The 24,877-nt window shown below is 48.5% G+C and overlaps 1 protein-coding gene across 1 annotated transcript in view; it reads right to left on the bottom strand.

The window, feature by feature from the left end:
• CARF (calcium responsive transcription factor) overlaps positions 1–24,877 on the bottom strand; it is a 1,085,705-nt gene that overhangs the window by 452,538 nt on the left and 608,290 nt on the right. Inside the window, exon 8 of the mRNA XM_069615518.1 lies at positions 84–204. Coding sequence (XP_069471619.1) covers positions 84–204 — 121 coding nt within the window. The remainder of the gene's footprint in view (positions 1–83; positions 205–24,877) is intronic.

The raw sequence follows: 24,877 nt of genomic DNA, 5'->3' as shown, positions 1-24,877 counted from the left end.
TAGACGCCCCTGTACAGGGGAAACATACTTTCAGTCTAGAATTGTATCAAATTGGTCCCCCTAGAATGTAATCCATTGCTTACCGTGCAGGACATGTGGCTTTGTATTTCTGGCCAGAAGGGCCATCCTGCTTGGCTGCTTTTTTGGGCATGGCACCTTTCCTCCTGGGACCATACTGGCACTCCATCACAATAGCTCGACTTCCTGCAAACAGAAAGAACCTATTTCATTATGAAATGGGACATGAAACGCCACAAATCTGCACCGGCTATGCAATCGGAAACTTGAAAATAGTTATTGCTGCTAGTTGTTTGCACCCAAAAATGAGCAACAACCAATAATGTTAACCCATTTCCAAAATGTTTTGTCTCAATAAGTGGATACGGCATAAGCTTTGTATGAAAAGATATGCAATGTGCAACATGGCTCATGACTTGTCTTCAGTTAAGGGCAGTTGTGAAGTTTCGACTCAAATTACCATCTTTAATTAAAGAGGAAAATGGAATTGTTCTTACCGAAGGAAAACATTGAAGCAAGCAATGGGAAACATCTGGTAGTAAAAGTGATATTTGTCTGAAAGTTAGCTGTCGGCAACAGTTTGTTATTGTGGTTAGACGCATAGGAGGGATAACTAACCACCAACACAAGCAACACGGAATGATCATAATAAACATAAATAGGCCTATGCATGCTCCTTTAATACACCAACAACAAATACATTATCCATCTGTTACTGGGCTGAGTGTCTGTAGCTGGGCAGAGTGTATGGTTGGGGGCTGTCCATAATTGGAGAACCCCTGACAGTTTGAATGGTGCAGATTCTTAGCATTGGGAGCCACTCCAGTGGGAGTCCTTGATGGGGGTATGACTCCTGCAGCCTTTCGACAGATGATAGTTTTAGCTGGCACCAGAGGATGACCATTACAGCTGACCGGCATTGCCTCCAGCCGAACTGTGGTGAAGCCCTGCTCCTCTGTCCTGGTCTTGTGCGGGCCCTTGTCAGTGCTTCAATGCCTGGACAGGTGGGAGCAGCCGGTCTTAATCCATGCTTAGGGATCAGTGCTTGCTGAGCCTTTGGAGCGTCCCTGGGCTGCCCTATGGGCCACCTCGCTGCAGCTGTCACTGTTCTGGGTGCATCTTTGGAGCCTGGAGGATCATCAACTTGTGCAGCAAGTTGCCTACCTTCTATTGTTAGGCTTGCAGTCCAATAGAAGCCAAGCAGTTCCTGCTCCATTGTTCACCAATCGAAGATCGCCTGTCTCCGCCTGACATTGGTGACACCCACTGAATCCCATCTTCTTTGCTCTTTGGAGGTTTCCTGCCCGGCAGAAGTCATCTTCCTTTCATGTCAAGGATGACAAGCTGGCCAGGCTCTGGAACCATAATACAGGTACTGCAACCGACAAACTAAATCCCTTGTCCAAAAACTACCTTGGCACCCATGAACCCTGGATTTCGAGCGACTGGGCCACATACAGAAGTAAGTGTGCCCAATTGATTTCAGAACCTCTTAAGTGGTCTCTGGAAATGTTGCAGTAAGGGGAAATGTTAGCACACCTGGTTTCACCGGTATTAGTATATTTGTTCGTTTTTATTTGGCTGAATGGTACATTTGACCGAATTTGGCCTGTACCATTCGACCGAATAAAAACAAACAATTTGGCTAATACATACCGAACATGTGGAGCGGGGGTTGTGGGGGTGTCCTTAGCTCCCTATGATCGGTATGTATCAGCCCTGGGGCATGGGGGGCTGCCCCCGGCTTCCTCAACATTGGAGGCGGGGGACTGGAAAAAAAAAAGAAAAAGGGACCCTGCGGCGTCGGATCCGACTGGCGTTAGAGGGACAGATTCGAGGCTGCAGGGCTGAAGTGGACCAGGAGGCGAACGAACAGGTAAGTAGGGAAGGGGGGTGTGGATGGTGGTGTTTGGTCATTTGTTAATTGATCGCATGCAGGTTGTTTTTTTTCGAACAGTTTGCCGCAATCAATTCTCACCGATCAAACGCCCCCAAACCGTTTCACCCCCCCCCCCATTACATATGGTTACATCGGCATGGCGCCCCATCTCTCCGATCAATGATTGTCTAATTAAGGATCTCCCTGGGCCTTCTCTAGCGTGGTGGAACTCAAAGAGATACTTACTGAACCTTTTCTAACTTTGGGAACACCTAATCGCACCCACTGGCATTGCTCAATCCAATAGTAAACCTAACTGAACAGTATATCTGGTAGAACCTGGTGACTCTGGGGCACTAGGACTCATTGCATCTCAGGGCTTGATTTACTAAGAGTAAGGGATCCAATTATATGATTACTCATGAGTGTTTTAACTATGTTTTTTATTTGATTACTACTCGTGATTACTGGTTTCGAAACAACTCATTTTCTACCCCTTCACCTCCTTAACCTCACAATTATTGAAAGTATTGCTAACCGTTGCTTAACTGTCTTTAAGGTAAAGTGTACGGATTCTACGTAGAACTCCACCAATGGTGGATGCATACATGCATTTGATAGTAGTTGTGTTATAATTCTTACCTAAAAGTTTCATTGCTTAGTTTGTGTTTTAAAGGCATAAAAAATAATTGTATATTATTGTACTTCTCTATCTAACTGGAATTATTGGAGTGCTCTGTGTGCGTCCCATTGTAGCTTGTGACATGGTCGCTGTGACAGCATTGTCGAGGGAGGGAGCCCGAACCCCAACACCCCCCCCCCCCCCCCGAGGGTGCCGGAATGGAGCTCCCAGTCAGCCCTCCTTACCTGTAGAAACAGCAGTGGTGCAGCCACGGAACACGGGAAAAGGGAACCTACAGCTGGTGTGGAAACAGCAGGGCATCGGAGCACCGCCACTGAGAGCAGCAGAACCAACGCTGCAGGAAGTGTCAAATGTAACTACATTGATTGTAGACACCAGACAAGGAAGAAGGAACCACACATCGCGGGATGCCACCAGTGCCACAACACCGGTGCAGTGACCCGAAGTTCAATGCGGCTCCAGCAGACAGCATCTGCTGAAGTCTGCGAAGGAGGTTAATCCACTAGCCCACCAGGAAATGTTGAAATTAAATGGAGGACTCTGTGAAGGCCATGGTAAACTCACTACACCACCAGGGAGGACTACAATATAACTGTACCCTGCTGCTTTTGAATTTAGACAAGAGAATTGTAGAATTGTACTGATTTAGTCAACACCATTTTAGAATTTAGTCACACTAGAATTGTACCGATTTGGCATACTGATTTGGCATCTGCTCCTTTTGAACTTAGCCACACTAGAACTGTACTGATTTGGCACCCACTGTTTTTCAAGATAACCACACTAGTTTTGCATTAACTTGTTTATCGGTGCGTGAATTTTGCCACAATAAAATTGTATCAACTTTATCCCAGATGCTTTTGAATTTAGCTACACTACAATGGTACAGATTCAGTTAATGCTGCTTTTGAATCTTGCCACACTAGAAACTGTACTAACTTGGTTTCCTGCTGCTTTCAGAATTGTACTAAGTTAGTCAACACTGCTTTAGAATTTAGTCACATTAGAGCTGTACTGATTTGGCATATACTCCTTTTGAACTTAACCACACTAGAATTTTACTAACTTGGTTACTGCTGCTTTGAATTTAGCCACACTAGAACTGTACCAACTTGATCCCTGCTGCTTTTTAATTTAGTTAACGCCGCTTTTGAATCTTGCTACACTAGAATCTATACTAAATTGGTTTCTCCCGGGCTTTTGAATTTACCCACACTAGAACCATACTGATTTGGCATCCGCTCCTTTTGTATTTAGCAACACTCGAATTTTACTGAGTTAGTCTTGCTGCTTTTGAACTTGGTGACACTAGAACTGTACTGATTTGGTGCCTGCTGCTTCTGAATTTAGCACACTAGAATTGTACTGATTCTTTTGTTTAGATTTAGTTTCAAAGTGTCCCTCTGCAAACTATACGCCAGGACCAAAGCAAACACACGACAATACAGAATGAAGAACCGACAATAAAACTACTCAACACCCAGAGATCAGCTAAAACCAACTAACCACCCACTTCTCTTCTCCCACACCCTCACACCCCTCAGTTTCTACACACGTCCAGAGGGCTAGTGAAACAATCCACCAAAATACTTGCAAACCACACACCCCTCTCTAATCATACTACAAGCCCAATACCTGCAAACAACGAACAACTCAGACACTGGATGCCACCCTTACGGACACAACAGGCCCAGTGCACATAAAGCACACCCAGAAAGCAGCCATGCACAGACGCCAGTTCCTCCATGCATCAACAGATGAGCGCAAATTCTATCCTATTCCTCTCTACCTCACCAACCAACACTGCCCACTTTTCTAACAGAGCCTGGCAGCGTTGAGTGGTATAAATCAACATAACATAAAATTACATCAAATTGCATACAGCACTGTGCTGCAATGCAATGCCCAGTTGGAGACACATTCCCTTTAAGTTCAGGAACATTTAATGTAATGTATTAAATACCACGTCCTGTGCAACTTGGACAGACTGCAGAATGAACTCTGTTTTTAATGTAACTTTTAAATCGGCTTCTGGGAAAACCGTCAAGCTGCTTAGGTGTGTTGGATCTTCGGTCAAACAAGGCTTTCTAAGTCTAAACCCACAAACATTGTCTTTGTGAGTAAAGCAGGGGTCAACATTGGAATTCACGGAGCAGGAGCTGGAAGTAGCTCAAGGGTGTCAGGATTTCCATATGCCCAGGAGTTCGTTATTGTGGGCTAGGAGCTATTAAGATGGAGGAACATTTGTTCTGTTCACCAAACTGTGGAATGCACCTAAAAATGCCCATTCCTTGAACCCCTTTTCTATTAATCTTTTGCTATGTCTTCCACTGTATTGCTCTGCCAGGTGAGCACACTGTCCTGTTCCATGTTGCTTTACATGTCTTCACTTTTAACATTCTCTTAAAATTGCTTTACCTTTTGTTTCTTTTACATTTGTTTTCTGTCAGTTCTTCCTTCTTGCTGCTACCTCTCAGTCTTTACCTCTTTGCAACCCTGCAACTACATAGCATTCATCTCTGCCACATCAATGTCTCTGCTGCTACACCTCTGTTTCTTTAATGTGACCTTGCTCACTCTTTTCTCTCAATTGCTCCTGCAGAACGAGGTTCTAATAGGTAGTAACTTCCAAATAAGATGCACCTACATCTTTGTATCCAGTGCATATTACCATTAATGCATTACATGTCTTCTAGAGGTTTACTACTGCACCTTTTATGCAAATTCCTAGATACATACTTAATATGCAATAGATATATTTGTATGGCCTCAGTTGGCTTGTGCCCCAGGCTCTTCTAGGGCCCACCGGGGAGCTAAATAGCTCCCAACAATTTCAAACTCTGGAGTAAAGCATCATGTGCTCTGGGCATGGCGCATACCCACCTGTAAGCAGAGGATGCATGGTTTTGTTTCCTAAACACACAGACCATCATTACATCTATGGTTTAGCACCCACCACATACCAGCCTATTGGAGCATATAATACTTGTGAGATTCCAGGGAATCCCGCCAGTGGTAAATACAGCATGATTGCAAGATGGAATTCCACCATGCTATACGTACAAGGTTTACCTCCACAAAAAAAGGTGGAGGTAAACACTGTAAAAATTCCCATGAAGTTTTTTTCTGTTAGTAAACCGAAGTTGTTCGTAAGATGTGCAAGAGCTTCCCTTCAGTACAGGAAAAAGTGTGTGCACTTGTAACCCTAAGGGGGTTAAAAATGTGAGTGTCTCTGATGCCCACCTTTACTATATAGTGGCATTCTCTGCATTCTAAATGTTATATATTAGTAGTATGATCTGCTACTATACAAAAACCATAAACATCCTCTAGGGGATAATGACAAGTTTTAAAAAATCCTAAAAATCCTCAGGAACCTCACATGCGCCATCAGACTAGGTCTGGACAGTAACAGAAGTGAGGGTTGGGTGATACTGGAAGGACCCCCAAAGCTTCTGTCATGTGCTTATCTACTGGCTGGGACCGAGGGCCTTCCCCATTACCTTGTCTGGGGTCCTGGTTGTACTACCCAACAATTAACTTTTGCCTGTCACCTTGAGAACTTGCTATGGTTTTGTGCACAGGGGAGCCTTTCCCTGCACTTCCTGTCCTCCCTTTTCCTTGCTCTCTCACACCCACCTCTTTGAAACTCCTCCACATGCTTGTAACTTTATCCTTCCTCCTCTCAGACCTCGCAGTCTTAGGGTATGTCTTCTCTCTCACTTCCCTCTGGTTTTCTACTCTTTGAGAGTCCTCTCCTGCCCAACTTCTCCTTCAATGTTTTTCTTAACACTCCCTTCTGTCTCCCCTTAGATCACTTCCTGAGCACACCCTTCTTTTTTTTTAAATATTGTTTCTATTGCCATTTTAGAGTTTTGAATATTAAAATTAACAATCCCCTTCCTCACCGGCTTTCCCCCCCGCACCATCCCAATCCTCCCCTGGATCTCTGTGATGCATATCTTTCCAAGATGAATGTGCAGGGCACAACGAGTCGTAGTCTATAGAATATTCAATAGTCTTAGTCTTTGAGGGCACCATTGTTCATGGTAGTCTTTGTGCAGGAAGGGAATAGTTTCTTACCTGTAACTCCATTTCTCCAGCATTGGTATCTTTCATGGATTCACATGCTTAGAATATTCCCCGTCGTCAGGCTGGGAATCCCCGGTACATTATATAGACCCTTTCCCGTAGGAAAACTTTTTCGACGCTTATGCGTCCTATCCACCTCGTTTTGTATCATGCGTGCCCGCACCGTCAGGACGTCATGATATAAATACAGGACCCGTCCCCGCGCTCCCTCAGATTTCGGCCCCCAAAGTAGTGGGGGAACCGGTTTGCATGTTCAGGGGAGGCAGGTGGGCGCATGTGAATCCATGAAAGATACCAATGCTGGAGAAATGGAGTTACAGGTAAGAAACTATTCCCTTCTCCAGCATTGGATCTTTCATGGATTCACATGCTTAGAATAGATTACATAGCAGTACCACCCCCAAAGAGGAGGCGTGCATGCAAACCCATATACTTTCTTCGCAAAGCCCGTTCCCTATGATCGTGTATACACCAGTAATCGTTAACATAGGAAAACGAACCACATACAGTCATAAATTCCACAGGATGCAACCCCTCAGCCGGGGCTTACCTTATTGGAATAGGTGTCGAAGCACCGCCCGTCCCATCCGGGTATCTTCGGCATGTTGCTGCGACAGGCAGTAATGGCGGGTAAAGGTGTGTGTAGCCGCCCAGGTAGCCGCCATGCAGATGTCTCCCAGAGGGACTCCGGCCCACAGTGCCGTCGACGATGCTGCTGCTCTAGTTGAATGAGCTCTTGGCCGTCGTAGAAGAGGCTTCCCTGCCCTGGAATGGCAGTACGAAATGGTAGATGACACCCATCTTGACAGTCCTTGCTTTGAAATGGCTTTTCCTCTAGCACCCAAACCATAGGCCACGAACAGCTGTCTCGTTTCTCTGAACGGTTGCGTATGATGAAGATAAAACTTGAGAGCCCTTTTTACATCCAATGTGTGTAACGTGCGCTCCGCTCCCGAGCATGGCTCCGGAAAAAACGTAGGCAACACAATAGAGGAGTGTTTATGGAACACCGAAGGAGCTTTCGGTATGAACTGTGGGTTAGTGGCTAGGACTACCTTGTTCTTGAAAAATCGTAAGTATGGTGGGTCTACCATTAGAGCCTGAACTTCTGAAATACGTCGGGCTGAAGTGATGGCCACCAGGAAGGCCAATTTCCACGACAAAAACTTTAGAGACGATGATGACATTGGCTCAAAAGGAGGCTTCATAAGAGACGTTAAGACCAGATTGAGGCTCCACTCCGGCGGAAATTTCTTCTCTGGAGGGAAACTCCGAAAGAGGCCTTTAAGGAAGTGCTTAATCAGGCGGTCGCTGAACAATGGTGCCGAATGCCGTTGACGAGTAAACCTGGAAATGGCGGCCAGGTGTACTTTTATTGACGATACCGATAGGCTCTTTTGAGCTAAGAACAGCAAGTATGGAAGGAGCTGTTCCGGCTTAATCGATTGCGGAGCCAAACCTGGTTGATCCTCACACCACTGACAGAAACTTCTCCATTTGTACGCGTATGAGGCGTTTGTGGAAGGTGCTCTTGCCGCTTGCAGGATACGCCGACAGTCCTCCGGAATCGTTAGCCGACCAAATTCGGCGAAGTCAGGAGCCAGGCCGTCAACTTGAGGCTGTCCGGGTCGTGATGCCAAACGACACCCTCCTGTCGAGACAGAAGGTCGGGGGTCTTCTGGAATCTCATCGGTTCCGCCACCGCTAAGTGTAGCAGGTCTGAAAACCACACCTGTCTGGCCCAGTACGGGGCCACCAGAATTACCCGACATGGGTACCTGAGGATCCATTGCAACGTCCTCCGGACAAGGGGAAATGGAGGGAATGCGTCCTCCGGACAAGGGGAAATGGAGGGAATGCGTACAGGAACTTGTTCGTCCATGGGAAGGAGAACGCATCCCCCAGTGAGCCCTGCTGAGGCCATCTGCTTGCGTACTGATGGAATTTCCTGTTGTTCTTCGTCGCGAACAAATCTATGGAAGGATGTCCCCATTTCTTGAATACTTGTTGTAGTTGTTGGTCGTTCAGCAACCATTCGTGAACTTCGTTCATTTCTCTGCTGAGGGCATCGGCTTCCACATTTCTCACGCCTGGCAGGTGGAACGCCAAGATTTGCATGTTGTGTTGCAGGGCCCAATGCCAGATTTTCTGTGCCTCCGTCGATAGGGACCTGGAACGTGTCCCTCCTTGTTTCCTCAAGTAGAACATCGTAGTGGTGTTGTCCGTCATGACACGCACCACCGAGTCCCTCAGTTGAGGAAGAAAAGATTTTAGAGCCCATCGCACTGCTCTCAGTTCTAGCAGGTTGATATGCAGGGAGGACTCCTGCAACGACCACTGGCCTTGTACCTGTAACGTATCCAGATGAGCACCCCACCCGCTCAGCGATGCATCCGTCACCACCGTCTTTTGGAACTCCGGTTCCAGTAGAGGCATTCCTTTCGTTAGATGAGTAGACACTCTCCACCAGCAGAGTGCTTGTACTAGTTGTTCGTCGACGACCAGTCTGTCGGACCAGCGACCTTGGCTCTGCGCCCAACGGTCCGCTAGAAATTCCTGGCAAGGCCTCATAAACAGACGGCAGTTGCTTATCAACGGAATGCAGGACGACATGGTCCCTAGCAGGGACATGTATTTGCGCACCGACACCTTGGTACCGCATTTCCATTCCGACGCCTTGCTTTGAAGTTTCTGAATTCTTTCGCTGGATGGTCTCACCAGGCTTGTGTGTGTATGAAACTCCGCTCCTAGAAAGACCAAGGTCCTCGAAGGCTCTACGGAGGACTTGTTGAAGTTTATTGCGAAGCCCAGTTCCTGTAAGAGGGACATTGTGGCCCTTAGACTGTTTCGTGTTTGTTCCCTGGACGAACCTCTGACCAGCCAGTCGTCTAGATATGGATAGACATGGTGACCATCCTTCCTTAAATGGGCCGCTATAGGAGCCAAGCACTTGGTGAACGTCCTGGGGGAGGACTTGAGCCCGAACGGGAGGACCTTGAACTGAAAATGCTTTCTCCCGACGACGAACCTTAAATATCTCCTGTGTCATGGGCGTATTGGGATGTGAAAATAGGCGTCTTGAAGGTCTAGTGACGATAGATAATCCATGGGTTGCACCGACCTGATAACCTCCTGGAGCTTTAGCATTTTGAATTTTAGGCTCTTTAGCCATTTGTTGAGTACCCTCAGGTCGAGAATGGGCCTCCATTTTCCATTTGGCTTCTTGACAACGAAGAACTGGGAATAAACTCTGTGTCCTTCCTGTGCCACATGAACTCTCTCTATCGCTCCTTTTCGCAACATAAGCGCCGCCTCTTGTCGTAGGATTCGGAGGTGGGGCTGGGTCGAAAATACAGGCGGAAGACGTGGAGGCTTGTCTTTGAATTGTAGCGCATGACCCATGCGAATCGTGTCCAGAACCCATCGATCTGTGGTGATGCATTTCCATTGGTCGAAGTGATGAGAGACTCGGCCCCCCAGGACGTTCCGAAGGCCGTCATTGGTTGCTGGTTTGCTTGTTCTTCGTCGACGAGGGACCCGAGCCTCGCCGCCTGGAAGCTTGATAGTCTCTGCTTCTACGTGCCGACTGGGACGCTCGTCTGAACCCTTGTGAAGAGTACGAGGGCCTGTTAAATCCACGGTCCCTAGAGGCTCCAAAGCGGGAGTTTCCAGAAGCACCCCTAAAGGGGTGAAAAGAGCGAAAGTTTCTACCCGTTTGGAGGGCGCCGAGGGACCTAGCAGTATCCGTGTCTTCCTTCATCCCCTTCAACGCTTCATCAACCTTTTCTCCAAACAGGTGTTCTCCTTCACATGGCATGTCAAGGACTTTGTACTGGACTTCAGGACGGAAAGTAGTACATTTGAGCCACGCTTGTCGACGAAGTACTACGCCATGGTTGATTTGTTTGAAACCAGACTCTGCTAGGTCAACTGCAATATTAATTGCGTGGTTCGAAGCCTCTTCGCCATCCCGCACCAGTAACATGGCTGCTTTCCGGTGTTCGTCTGGCAGATGTTCTATGATAGGGGCTAGTTTGTGCCACATTTCTCTATCGTATCGTGACACGATCGCTAAGGAATTGGCTGCTCTTACCGTCGTCGCGCCGACCGAGAGCACCTTTTTTCCAAAGGCGTCCTGCCTCCTAGCCTCGCTTTCTGGTGGAGTTGAACATTTTTGCTGTACCCTGGCCTTCCTAGCCGCTGCCGCCGACACCACCGAGTCTGACAGAGGTTGTGATGTTAGACATTTTGGAGTGGACTCCGGAGCTTTAAACTTTTTCTCAATCCGCCCCTTTACAGCCGGCTCCAAGAACGGATGGCGCATCGTCTTGAGACCTTCTTGCCACACGTGGTCCAGAATTGGGATGGCAAATACCGATTTCCTCCTTTGACCCATATGGTCAAAAAGGAAACAGTCTTTCTTCTGCTCCTCAGGAATCAAGCCGAACTCGGAACACGCTTTTCCCATCATTACATGGAAGGTTCCCACATCATCCGGAGGAGATGGCTGTGTCTGGCTCCTCGTAGACTCTACCTCTACATCCGAATTCCATGTTGGGTCCCTCGACGGTGACAGGGAAATGTCTGACCCTGAGTCACCCAGTATAGAATCGGACTCCGACAACTCACCCTCCTCCTGCGCTCGAGGACGATCTTTTACCGCCTGGGGGGCCGATGGGTTTTTAGTCATCGAGCGAGCCGCACAAGTTTGCTCGTCGACGGAAGGTACAGAAAAAGGTGACGATGAAGTCCCAGGTTGAGGGATCTGCGTATCCAGCCGCTGCAGGAGCTTCTGAAGAGTATTAAGCACATCCAGAGACAAAACTGTCTGGGGGGTCAGTAACGTTGATGATATAGGTACCATACCCCCACTCGCACTCGTCGTCGTCGCCGACGTGGAAGGCCGTAAGCCCAAATCCGATGGCTGCAGAACCATGCCACCTTCTCCTTCCGCCGAGCAGGCCGTGTCTGGCTGCAGTAAGACTTCAGAGGGGGATCGGGTCATAGACCTCTGGCAGCCAAGCCATAGACTGAGTCTCCGTCGACGAAGGAATCCCAACCGCTGCTGCCTGAACGGTAATAGGCATCGTCAATGACACCGAGGTCGACGAGCAAGTAGTCGGCGTCGAGCCCTTAGACTTCGTCGCCGATTTCGATGCCGACTTCCCGGCTGAAGCGTCTCGACTCACGGGAGACCTAGGACGGTCCCCTGACGAGGATTTTGACAGCGCTTGCCTCTCCGTCTTAGATGATGAGGAGGAGGAGGGCTTTTTATGTGATGAGGAAGACCCAGCATGCTTCCCCGTATGCTTGTCCTCAGCGCGGTTTTCCGCCGGCCGTACCTTCTTCGATGGAGGTTCCGACTTGCTCCTGGAGGCCGTGGAGCCAACTTCCGTCGACCAGCCTTCTTTTACGGCCTTAAGGGTTTTTTGGGAGAAACCCTGGCATATCTCACATGTATCCGCCGTGTGGTGCGGGTGAAGACAGTAGATACAATCCATGTGGGCATCTCCTTCATAAACTTTTTTGAGGCCACATGTCGCACAAGGGCGAAATAACGCTTTTCCAGACATCATTCTCCAGAATTTTAACGTCGCCGAAGCGAAACAGAAAAAACAACCTAGTTTCCACTAGCAGTAATCACGAGGATCCCACTACTTTGAAAGACGGTTGAAATCTGAGGGAGCGCGGGGGCGGGTCCTGTATTTATATCATGACGTCCTGACGGTGCGGGCACGCACGATACAAAACGAGGTGGATAGGACGCATAAGGCTCGAAAAAGTTTTCCTACGGGAAAGGGTCTATATAATGTACCGGATATTTCCCAGTCTGACGACGGGAAATATTCTAAGCATGTGAATCCATGAAAGATCCAATGCTGGAGAAATTCAGAACCAAGTCCCACTCATTCTTGAATTTAGCGTAATCCCCCTGGATAGTTTAGGTTACCCATTCCAGTGAGGTGTAATGCCATATTTTTGCTATCCATTCCTGTTCATTGGGGATCGTGGCTTGCTTCCACTTTTGCACTATTAAGGAGGGAGCCACCACGTTTAGAACCATGTATGCTTTCCTCTGTGATTTAGTCAGACGTGTGTCCAGCACGTCGCTCAGGCCCAGCATAGCTTCTCCACATTCTCTCTGTATTTGGGGGCCGAAGATGACTTCCATTTCTTTGTTAACTACCTCCCAGAATGATTTTAGTATAGGGCAGGACCACCAGGCGTGGAGCCATGTACCTACCTCTTTGCACCCCGCCAACACATCTGGGATGTTGAGGGGTATATTTTATGCAGCTTCTCTGGGGTTAAGTGCCACTGCACCAGTATCCCGGTCCACATTTCCCTGATTTGCATCCCTCTCTAATTTGCAGATTCGCTGCCACACCTCCCACCACTGTTCTTTGAAGATCGGGAGGGGCAGCACATCTGCCCATTTTTTTATATGGCGCTATTGTGTCTGGGCCGCTGGTGTGGTGAACAATTTGTACATTTTGCTAATCATTTGTCTATCGCCCGAGTTTGTTAATAAGTATTTTTCTAGCGGGGTGAATTCTCTGGTGGTAGATTGTTTCATGTCCGGTGTCAAAAGCCAGTGCCTCAATTGAGCATAGCCATACCGATCTTCCCTCAACCTCATGGATTGTTTGCAAAGCTGGAATGATTTAACCTCCGGCCCCTCCATCATGTCCCTTGAACGGTTACATATAATGAGGAATCGCTGGTGACATGTTGTATTCCTAGAGGATTCATCCGTGCACAGGTATTAATCACACTGATGTTTTATTCAGTAATCACTACATTCACCATAGTATTCATTACTAATATGTACATTATACGATTTTCAGATCATTACCACAAAATGAACACTGACGCCAATAGATGACGTTTCCATGATCTCACAACGAAATTGCACCATATACCAAGAAAGACTTTTGAACTTGAAAAAGTCCTTATGAGAACTTTTTGAATATTTTTTAATTAATTTTGCTCCTGAAGAAGAGAGGCACTATCTCTCGAAATGCGTAGAGCTCTGTATCTAACTATGTGATTTGTTCTTTGAAGTGTTACTATTATTTGATTTTTGTCATTGATTCTTGAGTAAATTGACCTAACTTGGAAAAAAAAGTTTTCTTTACTTTTCTGCTCGTTTGAAATGTAAGAATACGATATCAACAAAGTGAACGAACTATTGATTTTGAAAAACGATTTTATTTGATGTACCTACCTTTCATCTTTTGAATTCCCATATTGGGAAACTACTAAATTATCAAAGAGTCATTTAATTTTGATTGGAAAACCACTTTTTCCATTACTTTATGGTGTGCAGGGGACGGAAGTTCCTATTACCAATAGGAACTCTATTGCGTTCATTAGTATGCCGACTTATGATACCAGAGTCATTTGTTTTTTTCCCCCGCACCCTTTAAACTCAATAAGAGTTCATGAGCCTTAGGAGCTCTACATAGCTAAAGATTATACTCAGTGTTCTCGTACACACATAAAAAAATAGGGTGTGCTTCTTCTCTCATCGTCCTTGCACGGTTGCAGCCTGCCTCTTCCCACCTGGAAAATGCTCCCTTCTCCAACCCTGGGGTGAATTGCGGATTCCGGAATAGGGGAGTGAACGGTGACGGATAGGATGTAACCCCTGCTTTTTTAACTACAGCGTCCCATGTATCCCCCACCAGGGCTGTAATTTGGCTTCTGTACATGTTGGGGGGGGGGGTCCGTCAGCCCTGGGGAACCACAAAACATTAACTAGGGGCCTACCCACCACTGTCCTGTCCATCCTTCGCCAGATGCTGTCGGGATTCCCATTGAACCATTCTCAAATGACCCTCAGTTGGGCTGCTTGGAAGTACATCTGAAAGTTTGTGACTCCCATTCCCCCCACTCCCGTGGGGGTAGTCATGACTTTCCATGCCACCCTCCGCCTTTTCCCTTGCCAGATATAGTTACCTACAAGATTATTCAAGGCTTTGAAGAATTTTTGGGGGACCTCCGGGGGAGAGCCTGAAAGTAGTATAGTGCTCTGGGAAGAATTATCATTTTAATGACATTGATACGGCCCATCCATGATATGTTGAGGAGCCTCCTCTCTCCCAGCCAAGTCTTGATTGTTTCCAACAGGTGGGGGGAGTTTGCTTGATACATATTCTCTAGGGTGCTAGTTATCGTCACCCCCAGGTATTGGAGGCCCCTCTGCTCATGCAAACTGCCCTCTATCTGATGAGTTCGAGGGTGTGCCTCCTTGTAAGATCATTAGCTCAGATTTTTGGTTGTTGGTCTTCAGGTCCGCCACTCTGCTAAATTCCCCTAGGAGTGCTGTTAGCTTCGGGAGGGAAGAGCTCATGTCGGTAAGCACGACCAGGAGGTCGTCAGCAGAGGCCAATGCTTTATGGTCTTCCCCTCTGAAGGTAATCCCTTTTATGCCCCTATCCTGTCTGATTCTAGCTAGGAAGGGTTCGGGAAAAATCGCGTACAAGACTGGTGACATAGGACAGCCCTGTTTAGTATCCCTGGTTACTCTCATCGCCTGGGAGATGTTCCCATTGATGGCTACCCTGATAAGTGGTACTCTATAGTTGGCTTTGACCAGGCAGAGAAAGCCTGGGCCGAACCCCATTGCCTCCATGGTGGCAAACAAGAATGACCATTCAATCCAGTCGAAGGCCTTCTCGACATCCAGAGCCAACACCCCCGCCCTTAGGCCCACCCGATTCGATTTCTCCATCAGGTGGGATATTCGCCTAATGTTGTCAAATGTTTGTCTCCCCTTGACGAAGCCCGCCTTGTCCAGGTGGATCAGGTCCGGGATTACTTGATCCATTCTAGATGTTACATTTTTGTGAAGATTTTGCCATTGAGGATTATAAGGGAAATAGGGCAGTATGAGCTACAACAGGGTTTCAATCTTATTTGGTTTAGGGAAGAGAACCACCTTAGCTTCTTCCATGGACTAGGAGATATGGCCTGAAACCGAGAAGGAGTTGAACAGGGATGTCATTAACGGGACTAATGTCGTCTGGAATGCCTTGTAAAACATAGCAGGGTAACCGTCCGGGCCTGGGGCTTTATTTTGTGGTAGCGATCGGATTGCCGCCCGGACCTCGTCTTCGGTGATCGCCCCTTCCAGGGCGTCTCGCTGGCTCTGGACGATTCTTGAAAATGTTCGGTGCACACGGGAGACGTTTGTATACCCCTTGGTGTCCCCTTTCAATTCATGCCAAGTGTTCACCAAAGTCAGTCTGTCTATACTAGCCTGCAGGCTTCAGGATGGGCCTTTAGATGCAGGCGTCTTGCCCGCGTTTCTGTCCGTGGCTGGGTGCCACGCCATATTAAAATCCCCAGTCAGTATAAGCTGGCACATTGTGTACTGGTCTAGTTTCTCCATTACCCCCCACAAGTACCCATCCTGCCCCGAGTTGGGGGCGTACACCGTGGCGATTGTGAGAGGTTTTTCTCCTCATTGGAGCTGGACAAAGAGAAATCTACCCTCTTTGTCGGCTTCTGTGCTTACAATTTGCACGTCAGGTAGGTGTCTAAACGCTATGAGGACCCCTTGCACCTTGCTCTTATTGTTAGCCTGTAAGACCTGGGAATACGCTCTCAGCTTCAGAGTGTGCAGACTTGATCGACGACCAAGAAGAAGGGTGATAAAGTGCCTACCAACTGATGATATAACTTTTGCTTTCAGACTGTGATTTGAACGGACACTCCTTATAGATATTTTAACAGGAGAGCAGGGACTTGCAGAGAATCACAGGAATTTCAGAAAAATATTCTTTAGAAATACATAATACATATTGAAACATCAAAGTAATGCGTAAACATCAGTTCCTGATCAGAAATTGGAAAAGAGATCAGTATCCAGATTAATTTCGTGCTGCATATTTGTTGTAAGAAGATAACTATGGGCGTGGCCAAGCAGCCATGCAGTGAAGACGTGTCTCCATCTGCTCCTGCTGATCTGACATGATCGGGCCATAAATACTGGCTACAAAGTGTGTTAAAGCTTGTCTACGCACCATCTGCTGGGAAAAGTGCGTGAGCACATGCTGGTGCAAGCAGAAAGCTGCAAGGGAGCGAGTTGCAGTGAACGGGCTTGCAGAAGTACTCGATCCGGCAAGTGGTGCTGAGCCCAAAATGGCAGCGTACGCAAAGCAGCAGCTTGAGGAGAGACAGTGGCAATGTGACATTGAATAGCCTCGGAGAGGCAGCCTGTGACCAAAGCGTCCCAGCGAGATCCTATGCTTGGTCAACGTTGGGACCTGGACTAACCGGATGGTGTGACGAGAATGGGTGTGTCAGTTTCCGTTGCACAAGCAGCAGCACCATGAGACAGGGACACAGTGGGCAGAAGAGCCCAATGATCCGGGAATGAAGCAGAGACCAACACTAGCGGCTGCTGCAGGATTGCTGGAAGTTCTGGGAAAACTGCATTGAGTTGCGTGAGGACAGTGGAAACTCCTGGAGTGTTCCGCTTGGAGGGACAACAACGGAGGTATAAATACCATCGTGCGCAGGGAGGGCTCTGTGATACACGGAGGCTTAGCTGCACCCACAAAGACACCTGGCCCCCCTCAGGCATGCTCTAAGAAGTAGCAGGAATTGTAAGCAATGCAGGCCGGCTAGGCTATGGATGATCACCTGTGGCAAGACGGAGGTGGGAGCCTAGCACGGTCCATGGTCTCATGTGTGTGAAAGCACACATATGCAGACAAGTCGCCGGAGCACAAATGTTGCCAAATACCACAATCTGGCCTCCCTGCAGGTGTGGCCCAATAACAGGGTCCAATAACAGGGTCCAAAAACATTGGAACATCTGACGGGGGAGAGACAGACACGGACAATGGCCAGCCACGCATGAGCACCAGCTTTAACAACAGACTACAAGAGGAAATGATCAGCTGCCAACAAGAGCTGGCTACCGTGGCAGAACAAGTAGCCTGATCACATGCATGAGGCCATGAATTAATGCATGAGGCCGCACGCATGCATGACTTGGGCATACTATAAGGGGAAATAAGAAATGTAAAAGAGTAATAAAAAAACACCTACACGTGAAGCCCACAACTGCAGCACCATAAGGAGCATACATGAAGACTCCTAGCCCCCAACAGGCATGAGAGGTGCTTGAGGCAGTAGATAGAACCCGAAACAAGCTTCAGAGACTACACAGTTGCATGGGTGTGTGCTGATAATAGCCACACCACATGAGGGGGAATACATTGGACAGTACAATGTGGGCAATACACGTAAGCACAGCTGCTACTACCCAACAGGGCATACTGCTGCTCACCTATGCGGCAAGATTGGGAGTGTTGCTTATCTACAGAGTACATTTTAGTCGCTGCAGCGGCAATATCAAGACTTTAGAACACAGGAGCAGACTCCATCCAGCACAGACTGGCAACTAACAGCACAAAACAAGCAAGTGTGGAACCAACAAGGGGTGTACAACCTGGCACTGGGCAGTCCAGACATAGTGTCCAAGTCCCAGAAAAACAAATCCAAGCAGCCCACGTTAGACACTTTCGCTAAGACCACAAACTCAGTCGAGAACGACATGCCAGTGACTCCATTACCACAAGGAGAGCAGGCCCAAATGAAGGGAGACCAACAGGTCTTGGCAGCCATAGCAGCCTTGAAGATCGCACTAGAATCAAAAATGGATGCCATCAGCCTGGATGTGAATCTCCTTTATTTATTAGTATTTTTAAAGCGCACAACAGCCCAAGGGCATGATGGCGCTGTTACAGATATAACAACATTGCTGGTTACAGACAAAGGTATGGTGGTTACATGGATATTTACATTTTAAGAGCATATTTTAATTACCTAGCAATTGTAATACAGACATGTTGCGTTACAGTACAGCTTAAGGTAGGAAGTGAGGTGGCTAGGGTGCGGGTAGAAGTAGAGCGTTATGAGAATAGTGTGGTTTTGAGTGATTTGCGAAAGGAGAACAAAGAGGCTTCTGCTCCGAGTGAGTTGGGAAGGGCGTTCCAGAGCTTAGGTGCAATGTGGGGGAAGCCAAAGCCGCTGGCTTTGGCTCTTCTTATGTTGGGTATGCAGAGTTGGTTTGCATGGTGGCTTCTTTTGGGACGGTCGGAGGAGTTCTTCGATATGGTTTCTGATAAGTAGGAAGGTGCACCGAGATTGATGCATTTCTGTGTGAGGGTGAGGATTTTTAAGTTAATTCTTTCCTTAACTGGTAGCCAGTGTGCATTTCGTCTGGCCCGAGATACATGGTCAAATTTGGCAATGTGCAGGGCGGCGCGGAGCGCGTTATTTTGCACTATTTGGAGCCTGTTTATGTTTTTGATTGAGGTGCCTGCTAGGAGGGCGTTGCAGTAGTCAAGAACGCTCCTATCGTGTCTCTGGTGATGGAGAGGCAGTTTTGAGAGGTTAGGAAGGGTTTGATGGCATAAATGAGTTTAGTGGTGAGCGCAGAGGCGCAGGAGATGGCGCTGACCTGTCTCATCATTGAGAGTGTGGAGTCTAAGTAAACTCCTAAGGTCTTCACAGATGTGGAGACAGGTATGCAAGTGTTGTCAATGATGATGTGCGAGTATTCAGAGCAGAGTTTGGATAGTATTTCCTTGGGGGCTAGGATGATGATCTCGGTTTTATCACCGTTTAAGCATAGACCATTAATAGCCATCCATGTTTGGATGGTGGCATATATCTGGAGGAGAGCTTCTGTGTCTTGGTCATAGTCTCCAGTGAGAGGGAGGAGGACTTGGGTGTCATCGGCATAGTTTGTGTATGCTATGCCGAGCGCATCCAACAAGTCAGATAGGTTTGGTGAACAGGTTATAGAGGGTGGGTGCAGTGAATGACCCCTGAGGGACTCCACAGTTAATGGTGTCATGGGATGCGTTGACCTGGTCTGAGTACACTTTCATGGCCCTTCCTTCTAAGAAGTAAGTTATCCAGGTGGTGGCCTTGTGCGAGAAGTGTGCTGTGTTGAATAGGTGGGAGGTGAGGATGTTATGGTCAACAAGAACAAACGCGGTGGAGAGATCGAGGAGGAGCAGGAGGGCAGGTTTGCCATTGTCCATTATTTTGGTGATTTGATTCTTTAAGTCTAAGAGGGCGGTTTCTGTGCCATGGCACTTGCGGAAGCCTGATTGTCTTCTACCCAGGATGGCATTAGTTTCCAGATAGTGTTGGATTTGGTTGTGGGCGGCTTTGTCTAAGATTTTAAGGAGGAAGGGAACGGTGGTGATAGGGCGATAGTTGTTAGGTGAGGTGGGGGTCAAGGGAGTTACTTTTTTTTAAATTATTATTTTTTTTTTTTAGGAGCGGGCGAATACAGGCTTCTTTTAGGCATTGAGGGACAATTCCTGATGAGAATGAGGAATTAATGAATGCTCCGATGATGGGTATCAGTGAGTCTGCACATCCTTTGATGATGGTCGGTGGGCAGATGTCCCCTTTACATGTGGAAGGTTTGATTTTTTTGAGAAGGGTGATGACTTCCAGTTCTGTGACGTCTCTGAAGGTAAAGAGGGGTGTTTGAGGAAGTGGATTGTGAGAGGAGGGTGAGGGGGGAGTGCGTTATTTGGGGAGAGCCTTGCGCTGTGTTGCTATTTTATTTTGCAGCGTTTTAACTTTGTTGATGAGGGCAGTCAGGATGCTAGAGCACCAGGTTTCGTCCTTAATGACTTCATCTAGGCTGGAGATGGGTGTGGTGAGCTCTTTAAAAATAGAGAAAATTTCTCTTGATTTAGAGTTGGCTTTAGAGATTGTTTGGTTATAAGATTCGGATTTAGCTCGGAATATGGCTCCTTTATATGCGGAGGAGATCCCTCGTTAAGAGAGGATTGGCTGGGCACTGTGCCACTTGGTTAGAGCTCTATGTTTCTTGGTGCAGGGAGCTTATAGTTCTGTGAACCAAGAGTTTGAGTGCATAGATTTATTTTTATTTTTTTTCTTCTAGGGGGGCTATGGACTCGATGGCTTGGGTGAGAACGTGGGCATAGGTGTTGGCAGGAGAGGTGGGGTAATTTTTAAATGGAAGTTTGAGTTCAGGGATATTGAGAAAGGGAGCGAGGTTGGTTTTTGTGAGTTTTAGTGGTGGCCTGTTCAAGGGAGGGCTGAGAGGTCAGTGATGGATGATGAGCAATTATGGTCAGAGATCCAATCAATGGTTCGGCCTTTGCAGTGAGTGGTTGCTTTGATTTTATGTTCGAACTCCAGGTGGGTGATTTCTAAGGCATGATGTTCGATTACTCGCAGAATGCACCAGAGCTCTTGAAGAAGAAGTTGCAGTTAACACAATCGGCCTGAAAGACACCTCAAGGGATGTAACGATACTGCAACAACAACTGCAGAACCTTGAGGGTAGGGTTGAAGATGCAGAAGGGCAGGCCAGACGCAATAATGTGAGAATCATCAGACACCCTGAAGGAGAAGAGGGGGCGAATCCTACTAACTTCATAGAGAACATGCTGCTGCAAGAAATTGGCCTGGGCACTCTCACTCAGGGTTTCACAGTAGAAAGAGCGCACATGTCCCTGACGAGGAAACCACCGCCAGGTGCCCCGCCATGGCCCATAATAGCCCGGATATTGAATTATAAAGACAGAGAAAGGATCCTCTAGCACTTCCGGAAAGGCAGAACAATACAGCGAGCATCAGCCAACATCACTGCATACCCGGACTACACCTTGCAGGTGCAAAAACAGTGGCTGCACTTCACATCGGTCAAGAGGAGGCTACGGGAGGTGAACCTCAAGTACGTGCTGCTATATCCGGCATAGCTGAAAGTCATAAGTAAAGTTCGAGCCATCTTTTTTGACACAGCAGAGGATGCGCATAAATGGATTGACACGGAAAATCTGTCAACTGGAGTGGACATTCAATCTACAGTCAAGAGGGCCACATGCTGAAGGACTGATGTAGGATCTATAAGGAGAAGGCCGGACAAAGCTGACCGACAAGCAACGGTGTGCAACCTTTTGACTAAAGGCATAGACACCAATACATGTGTGGCTTGCAGGAGCCAGCAGCATTGTCTCTATCCAGGAGCGTACTGCAGGGGAGCGTCCTTCACCTGGGACTGGATTGGTTTTTCGGATACTAGCAGTTACGTATCCGCCTGCTGCACTCCAGGCACCAGGACAAGCAACTGGTGCGGGAATGAGAAGCGGGGGTGCCTGAGCACGAGGTACTGAGCTGGGCAATTGTTGGGGGTGGGGGGGCATGGGAGTTGGGGAAGTTAGTTGTGAGTTAGCCTATGGATCCACACGTGTTACGTGCAATATTTGTGATGGGAGTATATGTAACGAGTTGTACAGTAGTTCTTATTTGTGATGGGCGACCTGAAAATAGCTTCCTGGAATGTCAGGGGGCTAAACAGCTATATTAAGCGAAATAGAATAATGACATACCTGCGCCGCCAAAAAATTGCCTTGGGCTGTTGTGCGCTTTAGAAATATGAATAAATAAATCCTGCGTACGGATGTGTCTCCTGGAGTGCCACAATTTCGGGGTTAGTGTCTTGGAGGAGGTTCTCAAGTTTCTGTATCTTAGCTGGTGTGTTTAGCCCTTTAACATTCAGTGTAAGTTTTTGGATCCCTTTTTGCTACCAATACCCTGTTGTACCTGGAGTGTTGCCGTAATGCAGCAATCCTCCTCCCCCTCACTCCCACCCCCTGGTCCCCCTCTCCCCTTGCCCCCTCAGGCTAGACTCAGCTCAACTTCCCAAGGCCGTGAGCGCGACCATGGGAACCGAGTCTCGTTCCATTCCTGAGAATAACTGTGTGGGGAGAGCAATCCCTCTGTCCTCCCCCGTTTCCGAGATCTGCTACCACCCCCCCCACCTCCCTGAGTGGACCCCTGGACTGAAGTTACCGCTGGAATCCCGCTCGGTCTCATCCCAGTACGTCGTGGTCCCTGTGGAAATTGTTGGGTGAAAGTCTATTTAGCCTGGAGACTTTGGTCGCTGCCCCCCTGGGCCCTGCAAATGTTTACATCTTGTCTTTGACTCCCCTACTCTTCTCCACTCCCATGGCTTATCTTGATGACCATTGTGTTCTGGCCTCCCTTTTGTGTCCTCCGCCTGCGTCCCCTTCTTCTTTGATATTGAGGATCTTGAGCCCCTCCTCCAGCATGGTAATGCAGTGTTGGCATCCTTCCCACTTGAAGACCTTTATGAAGGGGAATGTCAACCTGTATTGTATCTGGGCTTTGGAAAGGGCCTTGGCCACCAGGCCCATTTGCCTCCTCTTTGCTAGCAGGGACTTGGCCAGGTCTTGAAAGAGTTCTATTACAGTGCCATTCTTCTTTATCAGGGTTGCTTTCCTCACCGCTTGTAGGATCATTTCTTTTTGGTCATATTGCAGAGCCATCACCACTTCTCTTGGCCTGACACCGGGTTCCTCTCGTTGCAGGCCCATGCGATGGATTCTATCTATATGGATTTCTCCCCCAGTCTCTAGGTCCATTAGGTCTTTAAACGCTTGCTGCATTGTTTCCCTGAGGTCGCTGTTGTTTACACTTTCAGGCAGCCCCTTTACCCTGATGTTCAACTTTTCGAGCGGTTCTCCAAGTACTCTGCTTGGAGCTCCAGGTTATGTGTCGAGACCAACAGCTAATCCGCTAGTGCGTCTATCTTAAGGGTGTCTTCAGTAAGTTCTTGGATGGCGTTTTCGTTTCTGTCCCAGTTCCACAATGTTGCCTTTGATTTGCTGCAGGGATTGTGCTAGCTTTGTGCGTATTAGGCTTAATTGTGTTTGTAAGGTGGCCGTCATTTGGTCGCTGAATGCCTTAAAGCATTGTTGGAGCACCTCGCTCGTAACCCCTTGTCTCTATGGTAGCATTGGGGGTTCCTCCATCCCCTGCCGTTCTGTTATCGCTGAGTCCTCTTCTACCAGGGTGTCCCCCTCCTTTCTCCATAGCTTTTGGAGGGCACCTTTCTGTTTTTTCTAGAGCCTGGCCCTCAAGGCCCCCTCTTTGGCATCCTGGGGCTTGTTACGCGACATTGCCGGATGGCGGTTAATGCCTGCTTGCACCTTGATGCGGGGGGCTGCTCCCACAGGCCTCTGATGTTCCTCCTGTCCCCTGGGCGGAGGCCGCTTGTGCCGTGTTGGGGGGTGGGGGGAAATACTCCTCGCTCCCTCCTGGGTACCACAATGTTCCGATTACCCTGTGGAGCCTAGGGTGACTGCTCCCAGGCGGATACTGGGCCGGGTGCGCTAAGAGGGGTTCCCAGTTTGGCCAGGGCCACAGTGTGCCACAGGTTAGGAGCATCTTAGATTACATCACAGGGGGCCCCCTGTGTTCTTGCTATTCCCGGACCGCTATATTAACCAGTGCGACTCCTTCTCTGCTTGCCTTACGTTAGCTGCTTCCGGTTCTCGTGGGGATTAGCAGTGGCGTGGACCTGCGCCCTTCTGAGTGAGTCCAATGCTGGGACCCGGCATCTTGCACTGGCCGCCGAGGGCCTTCACTGGCCAATGGTTGGGGGTGCTGGAGGTGGTTTAGCACGGCGGCCCTTCAGTTTTCTGCTGGCGGCCTCTGTTGCTTTGTGCTGTGGGCCTGCCCCTTTCCCTGGCGCCGGGTCTCTCCCGCCATTGGAGGTCCTCTATTCTGTGTAGGCCCTGGTGTGTTGGGGTTAATGTTTGCTGGGACCCCTATGTCCAGAGGGTAGGGGTAGCTTGTGCGCGCCTGATTCGCAGCAGCAGGCTCCTTTGACTACATCGGTACCCCCCTCTATGTATGTATGTCCCGTGGCTCTTGCTCCCAGGATCGCCTAATTAGCCAGATGATGTGTGTTGCCACTCATGGGGGTTCTGCGCCGTGAGGTGTTGGGTTTTGGTGTGGGGGGGACCGGGGAACGGAATGCCAGAGGTGTCTTGCACGCTCCCCCGCCTTTCTTGTGTAGCCGAGTGTCAGGGCTGCTCGGGCTATCCTGTGGAGCTGCGCTGCTGCCCGCATGTTTGCAGATCCCGAGGGGAGCAAGGGTCCGGCAGCCTCGCTGCCTCCTAGGATCGGACCGCAGGGATGTCTGCGGTGACTCGTGCATGTTCCCTTGCCCAGTTATGGATGGGCACCACTCGTATCTTCCTGCGGTAGTTGTGGGAAGTTGGATCTCCCCACCGGTCTCACCGGGCTCGGTATCGGGCCGCTGGCCCCCGTGCAGGCCCTGAAGGTCGCGGTCTTTGTCCCACTCCCACTGCTGCGTTCTGCTTTAGGACGCTCCGATTGGAGTCTTTGTGGGGACCGATCTT

The sequence above is a fragment of the Ambystoma mexicanum genome, chromosome 9, assembly GCF_040938575.1.
Source record: "Ambystoma mexicanum isolate Mex_15411 chromosome 9, UKY_AmexF1_1, whole genome shotgun sequence".
Classification (NCBI taxonomy): Eukaryota; Metazoa; Chordata; class Amphibia; order Caudata; family Ambystomatidae; genus Ambystoma; species Ambystoma mexicanum.
The sequence above is the reverse complement of the archived record's forward strand: the minus strand, read 5'-3'. Positions and strand labels throughout refer to the sequence as shown.